The following is an 11,630-nucleotide window of genomic DNA, read 5'->3' on the forward strand; positions in this document are numbered from 1 at the left end:
CGGTCTTATAGAGTACATTGCACAGGCTGAGAGGATGGAATTGAAATAAAGTTGAAGGGTTTAGTACTTTAGGAATGAGAACCAGGATTGGTCATTTATCGATTTGGCACTTTCAGCTCCTTCAACGATACATAGAACATCATTTGTTACTTTATGTAAGTACTAGATGAATAGGGGATGCGATTTGAGCATTGCCCTTAAAGATGCTCTAGGGGCGAACCAATCTGTATTTGGATGGTTAGGAGGATAGTGGTATCTCTAGCCCACCAGGGTTAAAGTCCTGGTGCTTGCGAATATCCTGGATTTATTTCAGAATTTTCAGCGATGTGTGTTTTGTGGGAGGAGACATTTTCATCCACTACGAGACGTCTACGATTACTTTATACAATCTCAAAATGATATGCCGACTCGGTCTCTTAAAGATGCTCATAGAGATAAAGTATGCATAGGGATGAATGTATGCACGTATATATGAGTGTTGCGTTGCGTTAAAAATGGAATTGGATTTCTGTTGTTAAAAGTGTGAAAACCAAATGCGACACCAACTTCTTGCAACGACGGTTCCCCTCTCGCATCGTTTTCGGCTTCAAGTTGTATGCCACCGCGGGCACGAGTCGTCAACCGCCGCCCCCATTTGCCGGGCCACCGAAAGACGTCACGGGAGACCGCACCGGCACGGCACAACCCGACGCGGACAGGAACCTCACGAGATGCGTTGGCCGCGCCTCGCCGCCTGTAGGCACGCTGGACGCCAGGCACGACGCTATCCTCTTCAGAGCTGCGCCATCTCGGTGGCCGTCGAACACGAAGGCGGACGTGACCGGCGCGTCGCTTGCTACAGCCCCGCATCGTTCGCCGGCCCGTATCAGCTCCACCGGCAGGTCGAAGCACGGCGACGGGCAGTATCCATGGACGGCGCCACGGTCGTCCCTTCCCCCAGGCTCCACCAGGAAGTCGAAGACGATGTTGCTGCCGGAGTAGAGCGAGGAGCACTCGAGCTTCTCCAGGGACGCCGCACGGGTTAGCAGCACCTGCGGCGGTTCCTGCTCCGTGCGCTGGTCTTGTTCCGGCGCCGCTGGCTGCTGGCTCTTGCCGGAGTTGCCGGTTTCCTCGGGCTTCTTCTTGGAGAGTCCTGGGAGGCAGAGGCACGTGAACAGCGTGCCGCAGGTGAAGCCGTCGCGCTCGTCGGGCTCGGCGTTCGGCGCTTGGGACATAGCGCTCGCCGGCCGGTGCACACAAATTCGAACGCCTTGGAGGGAACGGGGAGGACGTACGTCTAGCTAGCGCAGTACCGGTATATAGTGAGGTGGCCGGGTAAGGTCGCGGTGGCGGGTGGTGGCGGAGTGGAGGGGCACACCGCCGGTCAGCCCGCTAGATCGTGTGTTTCATGATTTCCTGGCTTAACTTAGTCGTCGGGACCCACTTACATACTCGTTCTGCGTAGATCTAGCCGTATGGCGCTTGGTTCGTTGACTCGACTTCCTTCCTATGTTGTGCATGCTCTGCATGATCGAGATAACATGATACAACTCCTCAAAATTCAAATTTTCAAGTTTTTTTAAAAAATGAAAAACAAAACTCTAAATGTTCACAACATATGAGTCTACAATCTCTAAAATTTTCAATCCCAAATTCGAAATGCACACAGAGAAACAAAGAAGACAAATTCAATTGTGAATAGTGCTATTTGTCTTTTTGTGACACTGTTCATGCTAGGTTTGATCCTTTTGTTTCTCATTGTATATTTCGAATTTGGGTCTGAAAATTTAAGGGAGTGTGTAAACATATCTTGTTGAACGTTCACAACTTTTATCGAATTTTGCGGAGACTTGCAAATTTGAAGTTTGAGGAGTGGTACCATGTTGTCATGTGAAGTGTGGTGTCATATGATATTTCCACCTCGTACTGTACTGGTTTCAGTGGAACCTAGGGAGTAAATCCGTATTGCCAATACATTCCAATTCACCAAACTGACCAGATCAGTTCAAGTTACTTGAAAGCGCACATATTACCTAAGAATTTTTGAAGGTAGTACAGAGTACAGAGTACACAACCGTTTGGTGATCTTCTCAGTTCTTCTCTACAATTAGTTTAGCTCTTGCATGCCCAGCCTCTATCCTGTATTGCTCGCCCATCCCCAGGTGCGTCATCAAGAACCAGACGACGGTGAGCAGCTCGCCGCCATTGCTCAGCTGCTTGGCGTGGAAATTACTCCGGCACTTGCTCGCGGCGTAGCAGAGCATCTCCACCCACACCACGCGAATGAGCCGCCACCTCTTGCCGGGCGGCAGCTCCAGCAGCGACTTGGCCAGCCGGCACGCGTCGAACAGCACGGACTTGCTCCTGTCCCCCTTGACGTCCCTCGGCGCAATCTCCGCGTTCACCTCCAGCACCATCCTTGCCGCGGCACGCTCATCCGGCCGTGCCGCCTCCCGCCCGAGGAAGTTCTTGGCCTCCGCACATGTGTCGCCGAACCGGATCTGCCCGATGCCCGCAGTCAGCATGAACGGCCGCGCCACGAGCAGGAAAAGCATGTAGTTTGATACCGCCCTGCTGATGCTGACATACTCGGTGAGCTTCGCATCGTCGTTGCTGTCGTCCGAGTAGAAGCAGAGGTCCGTGGCGATGTGCCATAGGAGAATGCTCTCGTCGAACTCCGCCTCGACGCTCCAGCCGAGCTCCTTGTAGTAGCCCTTGCACTGGAGCGCCCACTGGCCCCTGTGGTTGCTGAACTTGCGGTAACTCTCGGTGTCAACGATGCTGAGCGCCTTATCTTTCAGCTCCCTGAACACCGAGATCTTCAGCTCGGACGACACGTCTATGTGCCAGATGTACAGCCAACTGTCCCAGTGCCCTTTGAGCCCGAGCAGCCCCAGGATCTTGGTGACCAACGTTGGTTTGTCCTGGAGGCAAAAGCTGATGAGGTTGTGCTGCGCCATCAAATTGGACCACTTCGCCCGGCTTTCTGGCCGGAAATACTTTATGCACCGGAGGATCAGATGGCTCAGCCAATGGCAGATGGAACCTTGCAGGGCTGCGTAGGTCCAGTATGACACAAGCATCATACCAATGGCAGAAAGCTCTAAGCAAAGTGCTCCTCCGAATAACAGATTGGTGATGAGGACATCGATGCCGTCATACGACCTGCGTCGACCTTTGTGTAGCACATTGAAGAGGACGCACGCTGTCATCGTGGAGACAAGTGTGACACAGCGGAACAGGCGGCCATACCAGGTGTGTATCACTGCCGCCTTGGAATGCAGGGTGTCATACATGAGGGACAGCTCGATCTCGATGATCTTGTATGCCTGCTCCGGCATCAGCCGCAGAAACGTGGCCTGGCTCATGGTACGGTCTTGGAAACTGAGGATGAGGTTCACAAACAGGCGCTTGAAGGTCACGAAGAAGCACCGCGCCTCGGTGATGACCGTGGCATAAGGCACGGTCTCCTCTGTGATTGCCGGGGCGGTGACCCCAGCACGTCGCTCTGGCTCGATGATGATCTCCGCCTGGAGCCCCGCCTCACGTGTGAAGCGATACTCCTCCATGAACTTGGCGTAGTTGGGGCCCGGGTCCGGCGTCGTGACCATGCCGCTCCGCAGGTTGTCCATGCTCGCGCACTTGAGCGCCCATGTCCTCTCACCGTACTTAAGAATGCCGCTCAGGAACATGAACACGGCCGGGTATAGGATATCAGCACCAGGGCGCGACTTGGAGAAGACGTAGACAGCAAGGGCAACCTGTTATAACGAGTAGAACACAAGACAAGGCAAAGCTTGGTTATTTCAAGTTTGTGAAGTGAGCAGTACTACTCTGCCTGAAGTGCAAAAGATTCGAGAAATTAACCATACCTGCGACAACAGGCTAAGCAGGTGACGCTTCCAGAGCTCGCTGTCTTCAATGGAGAAGGCAGTGATGGTGTCCTGGCCACCGAGGTGAAGGAGCAGGAACGGCGCCCAGAAGACCTGGATGCGGTGGTTGCGATTGAGGAACGACTGTGCATCGTCGCCGGCGCCTCTGTGCACGCGCGTATGGGAGAGGTACCCGAGCGCGTAGATGGCAATGGAGTCCGCGAGCAGGTAGGCGAGCCAGAGCAGCACGCTGAGCAAGGCGGAGACGTTGCGCTTCCGGATGCCGGCAGAGAAGAGGAGGAACACCTGCAGCGCGAGGCTGGTGAGCACAAGCACGCGGATTTCCCACTCGTTCCACACAGTGAGTAGGCTTCCCATGGAGTGTGTGTTCATGCCGCTCCCCTCCATCTCTGCCTTCCACTCCGGCGGCTGGCACTTCTCCAGGATCAACATATCCTAATGCTCGTGGGGAGACTTGGCTCCTGGTCTTCCATGGGGTCAACCTCACGCGTCATTGGTTTTCTTAATGATTTCAATGGGACATGTACGCGTCTTGGAACAAGAAACAAGAGCCAAAGTTGGCACTAAAAGTTAAGGGCCGTCACTGTCTTGGTCTCTGCGCCTCATGGTTCAGTTAGCTCCCCCCCTCTTTATCCCTTCATTATCCTGTGAATCCATCAATCAACTACTGAAAAATCCTCCATCAAACTACCTTCTTACGAGCAATTTCTGACCGGAAAAGCCGAAGGGGTCAATGGCCGTGGTGGTGCAGTTTCTGGTTAGAAAGTTCGTTGATAGCCTGGCGGAGGAGGGAGCCGCGGAGCTCCCTTTCAGCTCCCACTTCTACGACATGAGGGCCGGGTTGGAGAAGGCAGCCATTTCTTCCACCAACGCCGATGAGCTCCGAGAGTGCATGTACGAGCTCAATAACCTGCTCTCGCAGTGCCGCATGCTCAACAACCGGCCAATCCCGCGGAGCTGCTGCTTCTCCCCCTCTGAAGCATGGCTTTCCAACAAGGTCAAGCAGCGGGTGATCGCCATGAAGCGCAGAGTCCTGCAATGTGTCCATAACGATGACCCCAACGGCGATGCAGCAGCCTTGCCGGAGGAGAATGCCACCACTGCTGGGTTCAGTCGGTGGAGTACTTCTTGGGTTGAGCAGAGCAGGATCTACGGGTTCGACCAACAGCTCGCGGAGCTAGAGTCCAGGGCGTTCAGGGACAGAAGCCCCGGACGACTTACAGGCGTCGGCATCGTCGGCATGGGCGGCATCGGGAAGACTGCACTCGCGCAGCTCGTGTTCAACAGCCCGCTGGCCAGGCGCCGCTTCTTCCCCAGGATCTGGGTGTGCCTGTCGCGCACCTCTTGCATTGGCAAGGATGTGCGCAAGGAAGTCTTGCAGAGCATACTTATGGCCCTCGGACTCGAAGAGGAGTTAATATTGGCCATTGATAGCCTGGGAGACATGGAGTTAGCTGTCCATGAGCAGCTCAAGGGGAAGCGGTACCTCATAGTATTCGACGATGTCTGGAACGTCGACGACTGGTACGCCGACATTGCAGGCCATGAAAATGCCTTGTCGAGGGGCGAACAATTGCAAAATGGCCTTGTGCTCGCGTTGCCCAAAGAGAGAGGTGGAATTGTGATCGTTACCAGCCGTCAAGAGCAGGCAGCAGAGATGATGGTGGGGAAGGGTAGTGTGTACCGTGTGAAGCCCCTGGCCGACAGAGAGAGCGCCTGGGCGATCTTTATGGATGCTCTGAACAAGGAAAGACAGCCGATCGATCTCGCAGCTATTAACAACCTGAAAGAGGAAATTCTTCAGACCTGTGGTGGGCTACCGTCAATGGCCAAGGCGATGGCAGACATCTTCGCAAAAAGTCTAACGTTACCAGCATCAACTTCTAGCCAGGAACTTAAGCTTGAGTAGTGGAAATGTAAAGTAGAGTAAGCAATATGCCTATCATAGACCAAAAAGACACCACATAGCAATTGTATATGAATTTTATGGATTTGCCACATGAAAGTTATGGCACAAATTCTTATGAATGGCTGTGAGAAGAAGATGGCATGTATCCATTTCTCCCTGCATAATAAGTTTGAACCCCGCATAGAATTGAATGTGCAGTGCTTCCGGTTTCCTCATAAACAAAAAGTGGACGTGTCAAACCTTTATGGCTTTCACAAATATATTGTGACAAAATTCAAGACAAACATACATTTTGTAGAATGTTAAAAAGGCTAGTAAATTTTCACTTGAAGGCCGTAACAAACTTCTGCATGATGCTTTGAAATAGCATGTGTGAGGGAGACTGACCATAACTTGCACAACTTCGGTAGAGACTCTAATCAAACTTGCTTTCCATTAATGTATCACTCTCTCCTGACAATGCGCTCACATGAAAAAGCCTGAAAAGGATAATGACTCGGGAAATCAGTGAAAATGGATGAATTACTATTTGTGTTCCTACATCACAAGTTCATAACCATAGGCCACAGATTTGTTTGATGAAGCTCAAATTTATCAACATTGTGTAGCTGATAAGCTGTACAACATATGCAATCAAATAATTAAGACAACAAATGGATAACCTGGCTTCGTGCATCTCCATTTTCCCCTCTTTTTTTCCTTTGTATTTTTGTTTCAACATTGATGGCGGAAATTGACTTATTACATATGTAAATAATAATGAGAACTCACTTGATTTGGTGCTTTGTTCTACTCTCTGGTTTCCTGGGTGTCACAGTTCATCCACACTCCATCCTTGTCACAAGGGAAAGATTCTATGTTGCTGCATCTGAATACCTCCAGGAAGGTCAGGTTCGGAAACATCTCATTCACCTGGGTCCATTCTAGTACCAAGTCATTCAAGAACTTCAAACGCATTATCTCAATGTTCCACTGCTCGGACATGCTCTTCTCTCCAAAAGTGCGCAGCATTCCTCCTGTGAAGTAGAGCCTCCGTAGTCTCAACAGCCTACTCGGACTCAACCAAACAGGTATGTTCTCACCAGGGAAGCAACGCAAGTCTAGCTTCTCGAGATGGGGAGGAAGGGATAACGAATTTAACAATGCTGTTGCTGTTGAATCTTGTTCATCCGCTCCTTTCGTTGACAGCAACACAGCCCATGTAATTGTCAGCACACGAAGGGCTTTGATGTTCTCAACTTCATGCAGTTCGTCTTCTGTCACTAGAACTTTGCTTCCAATATATATGCTAAGCTTCTTCAGCTTGCCCAGCCTGACCAGCTCCGCTACCTGACAATTGTACTTGCCTGTAGATCCACCAATGACAAACCCTTTCAGCACTTGGAGTTCAGTAAGCAAACCAATGCCCCTTGGCATGCCCTCCAAAAGGTAGCATTCTGAAACGTCCAGGTGGGTCAGCATCTGAAGAGACGTGATGCTCTCAGTAAGCCTCTCAAGGTTATGACAAGCATGAAGATCCAAGATCCTGAGATTTGAGAGTGCGCCGATCGAAGCAGGAAGCTCTGTGATACGGGAGATACCCCGCAGACAAAGATATTTCAATTGTTTGCATGACTGCAACCCTTCCAAATATTCCGTGCTGTCAACCTCAATATGGTGTCGGTACAAGTTATGCCACCGACCTAGTTGGAGAACTTCGATCTTCCTCAAATCCAAGAACCAATTCTTGTCGAACTGGAGGTATTGCTCGCTCACATTGAATATTGCAAGAAGGTAATCTGGATTGGACTGATTTCTGAGTGGTGTCGTCTCTGTTACCTGAATATGTTCTCCGACTAGACAAGCACGGCGAGTACCTGAAAAGCCCCATGTTGCACTGCCATCGGAATCAAATTCAAAAAATCGTTCTTGCCTTGCAACGGTAATCAACATACGCCGAATTCAAGGATGCAACTTACATTGGTTCACAGTACAGTTACGTTTATGACGTACAGGTTCAATCATCTCTGCAGTGATTAACCTCTCAAAGCACTCCTTCCCAATATCTTCAGCTGTCTGACTTCTTGTGGCCTCTACTAGCCCTTCACCAATCCACCAATGGATCATAGCCCTCTTGCTAATAATGCAATTTTCTGGGAATATAGAGAAGCATAACAAGCACAGCTTCAGCTGAATATCAAGATTATAATAGCTGAGCTGCAAATTAGATATCATGGAGCTCTCAAGGATTTTCTTCTCAATCTCCAGTTTTTTCCATTGCTCTGAAGCATCTGCAGACAGCAATTTGGACGGTAAAGATGATGATAACAACGCAGGAGCTGCTGGCTTGATCAAAGGAACATGGAGAGGAAATTTCATGCGGTCTTTTAAGTTGGACATTTCGGTGTTCACAATCTGAAGCTTGGAATGTACAAATTGCTGCTGGCTATCTTCTTCTATGATGTCATCTAAATGCCGAGCAATTCCTCCGAAGTCATTGATAATCTCACTTTCCCATCTAGACACCCGCTTTAGTACATCCTCCATGTCACGTGCTTCTCTCTCGATATTTTCAAACAGAAGTTTGATCTCTGAAGGTAAACTATCCCCGTCCAGTGTCAACGAATGAACTCTTGCTTTCGATAACTGCATAAGAAAGGGGGACACAACTTCCTCCAACATCCTTTCCTGTGACATCCTTCTTTACTCAATGAAGTAAAACTCTGAAGAGAAACAGACATAAGAACTAACGACAGACACGCACACATATGATGTTTCAATAGTGCTTATAGTCACAAACATAACAAACTGTGTTCCCCGGCACATAATCTACGGCGTTTCTTTGAAACCAAATGACAGCTCTCCTGTCGTTTCATTAAATGAAGAAAACAGTAGCGCAAAAGGAGAAAATTATACTAACACTCTGTTCTTAAGACAAGTGCATTGTTCAGCTTGTACATCATAGCATTCTCTGCTCTGCTCTGCTGTTTTTTACTTCGGTGCTTTGGTAAGACCAAAAACACAAGGAAGTTTTCCAGGAATTAATTTGACACGGGGCGCCGCTAACTTGGTTCAGCGAGCTGATTAATCAGGTATATTCTCAGGCGAAATGAATCAAAATGCCCAAGTGTCGCTCAGATCTTCAAATTAGATGTGACTTGATTTTATCTATTTTCGGAATAAGAAAACTACTCCCTCCGTTCCTAAATATTTGTCTTTCTAGAGATTTCAACAAATGACTACATACGGAGCAAAATGAGTGAATCTACAATCTAAAATGTGTCGATATACATCCGTATGTGGTAGTCCATTTGAAATCCTAAAAAGACAAATATTTAGGAACGGAGGGAGTAGATGTGAAAGTTTACGATGTACTAACTTGCTAATTGCAATTCAGAAGAAAAACATAGTACTTGCTTACTAAAGAGCATGGATGCCATCACTGAACCGGATTCGCTAGGGCACATCTATCCAGTTCGTGAAAACATGCTAGTCCATGGAGCATAGCCAGCGTCTACTCCGTCACTAGGCAACCGTGAAGCAGAAATAAGAATAGAAATTTGAACTCTAGATGCGGAACTCTTGCTCTTTCCGCGGCAACAGGTAGGCTCGCATACAGAACAAGGTAAAGGGAAATAGAAGGGGGGAATCCAGGCCGGCGAAGAAAAGGGGAATTACCCGAAAATACAGAAGGCGGCGGCGGTAGCCAGTCGGTACCTCGTGTCTTTACAGCGCCGCCAGTCTCAGGTCCTGTATATTTTTACGAGCTCGGCGGGATGATGATCTTGCTCTGCTCTGCATCTCTATTGCTCTTAGCGGAGACAACGGGGCAAAGCTGAGATTTAGGTCACTTTGGCGTTTTTTAGTCGCTGGTTTGCTGCTTGATACACAAAAACTGCTATTTAAGATATTTGGATCCAAAAAAATATGCTCCAGCAAACAATGATGATGTGATTTTTTTTTGAGCAACTGATATTTTGCCACAAGTATTTGGGGCACTCTACCCGGTTGTTGAAAAACCAACGCATCCGCGCAGCCCAACTGTCTCGATGAAAGTTCTTACCACCCCACCTGCCTCTTTCCCACCTCCGTCGCCGGTGGGATCTCGCTGTTCCATGCCACTGCTACCGTCACGAGTTTGTCGTTCGCCTCCGGCTTAGTCGCCACTTTGTCGCCCAATCTCTATCCGTATCTCAAACCAAACCCTAGCCACTCCACTTCACCACAATCCTCCTGTACGCTCCTCTCTGGCGATCTTCGACCTTCTCTGGCATTGCGGGCAACGGATCCGACTCTGAGATCTTCGGATTCATCGATGGGACCTCGTCCAATGCGAGAACAAGGAGGATTTGGCCGTCCGGTGGGCTCTCCGCCGTCTTGGGAGGAAGTCTCAACTCCGCAATCAGAGTCGCTCTGGTGGGAATCCATTACGTCCATGCAAATGATGCTTGGATCCGATGGCGCCGGCTGCTCGAGGAGCGTGATCGCGGCGACCATCGGTTGGAGGTACCGCGGTGCAAGATCGGACATCCCGGGGCTGGCGACACAACCCCTGTGATGGTGCCTTGTCGCCACAGGGTTGGGCTCCGAGTTGATGGTCAACGCCGACATGCGACACAACCCAACCGCTACAGAGGATCGATGTGCCCGACGCGCGAGGAACAGGGTGCAACAAGTTGCGGAAGCCCTAGAGGCCGAGACCGCGGAGGCGGAGTCGCATGTCGTCTTGGACATGAACGAGGAAGCCCTCCGTACCCGCATCCTCGAGAAACGGCAAAGAAGGACGACCTCCCCTGCCGCCGCCGCAAAGCAGCAAAACAAGGATGGTTTGTGCCATGGTCGGACTGCCCCAAAGAGGAGAAGTAGAAGTCTGTTGACGGATTGGACAACTCCTACTCGTACAGTGAGTATATCCAGCTCGGTCCGTTTTGGATCTTTGAACTTTACTTCCGCAACATAGACAATAAAGGCAAGGGCGGCTGATGGTGAAATTTATCCATTATCGTATCATTCGCAGCTAGTAGAAATGTTAATTTTTGGTAGTCTAATTACATGTATGAATTTCTATGCTATGTATGTGCTCAACACCGTGTTCACTTCAAGGGACACGGTTGTGAACGCGAACTTTTAAAGGATGGCCGATAGTTCAGGGACACATCTGAAGTTTTCGCGGATCGTATAGGAGCCTAGATTTGCTCAGTGCAGTTTTAGATGCTCAGGTCATCCTATTAACTTTGGACGCCGATAACGCGCGTATGTTCGGGGTTTTGGACGTCCGCGCCAAACGACTCCGTTCGGACTGGTAGTTAATGAAGCCGAACGAAACCGTTCCGATAGGATAGCTTATCCCCCGAACGACCCAGTCAGCGCGCGACCGAGTTAGCGTGCGGTCATCGCCCTCCTCCATCCCTCCCGATCCCCTCGTAGTTCCTGCCTCCTCTCCATCGCCGGCATGGCTCTCCGTAAAGTTTCCATGGCAAGATCTGGCGATCTGTAGTCTAAATTGAGCCGCCGACCAGGTGAATTCCTCCTCCATCCCCACCCGGTTCCATTTGCATTTCCATCCCGCTCTCCATCGCCGGACATTGATTTCCATGAAGTTGCCATGGCAAGATCTGCTGATCTGTAGCCCAAATTGAGCTGTCGGCCAGATGAATTCCTAGTCCCTTCCCCCCAGTTCCCTTCACAGTTCCTTCCTCTTCTCCATCACCAGTATGGATCTCCGTGAAGTTGCCATGGGAAAGATCTGGCGACCTGTAGCCCAAATTGAGCTGCCGACCAGATGAATGCCATGGCAAGATCTAGGAATACATAGATGAACGCATCCAAAAGTTGCCGTGTGCAATCTGTTGATTAATCAGTGAGCATAC

General features: G+C 49.9%; 4 protein-coding genes across 6 annotated transcripts in view; 1 reads left to right on the forward strand and 3 right to left on the reverse strand.

The window, feature by feature from the left end:
• Positions 1-569: 569 nt before the first annotated feature.
• LOC123065806 (uncharacterized) lies at positions 570-1,473 on the reverse strand. Its single transcript, XM_044489018.1, has one exon. The coding sequence runs from the start codon at positions 1,212-1,214 to the stop codon at positions 618-620; it is 597 nt and encodes a 198-aa protein (XP_044344953.1). The 5' UTR covers positions 1,215-1,473; the 3' UTR covers positions 570-617.
• A 465-nt stretch (positions 1,474-1,938) lies between these two features.
• Positions 1,939-4,304, reverse strand: LOC123071074 (uncharacterized). Its single transcript, XM_044494549.1, has 2 exons — positions 3,852-4,304; positions 1,939-3,740 (listed from the first exon to the last, which is right to left on the reverse strand). Exons 1-2 carry the CDS (start codon positions 4,302-4,304, stop codon positions 2,070-2,072), a joined length of 2,124 nt encoding a protein of 707 aa, XP_044350484.1. The 3' UTR covers positions 1,939-2,069.
• Positions 4,305-4,605: 301 nt separating this feature from the next.
• LOC123071077 (probable disease resistance protein At5g45440) overlaps positions 4,606-11,630 on the forward strand; it is a 12,380-nt gene continuing 5,355 nt past the window's right edge. Inside the window, exons 1-2 of one of the 3 annotated variants that reach the window (XM_044494552.1) lie at positions 4,606-6,667; positions 6,783-6,851. In XM_044494552.1, coding sequence (XP_044350487.1) covers positions 4,606-5,781 — 1,176 coding nt within the window. In that variant the 3' untranslated portion in view covers positions 5,782-6,667; positions 6,783-6,851. Of the gene's footprint in view, positions 6,852-11,630 lie in introns of all 3 variants that reach the window. The other 2 variants (XM_044494551.1, XM_044494553.1) reach the window with 2 other exon arrangements.
• Positions 6,571-9,764, reverse strand: LOC123071075 (disease resistance RPP13-like protein 4). Its single transcript, XM_044494550.1, has 2 exons — positions 7,740-9,764; positions 6,571-7,637 (listed from the first exon to the last, which is right to left on the reverse strand). The coding sequence occupies exons 1-2, from the start codon at positions 8,455-8,457 to the stop codon at positions 6,571-6,573; spliced, it is 1,785 nt and encodes a 594-aa protein (XP_044350485.1). The 5' UTR covers positions 8,458-9,764.

The sequence above is a fragment of the Triticum aestivum genome, chromosome 3B (assembly GCF_018294505.1).
Source record: "Triticum aestivum cultivar Chinese Spring chromosome 3B, IWGSC CS RefSeq v2.1, whole genome shotgun sequence".
Taxonomy (NCBI): Eukaryota; Viridiplantae; Streptophyta; class Magnoliopsida; order Poales; family Poaceae; genus Triticum; species Triticum aestivum.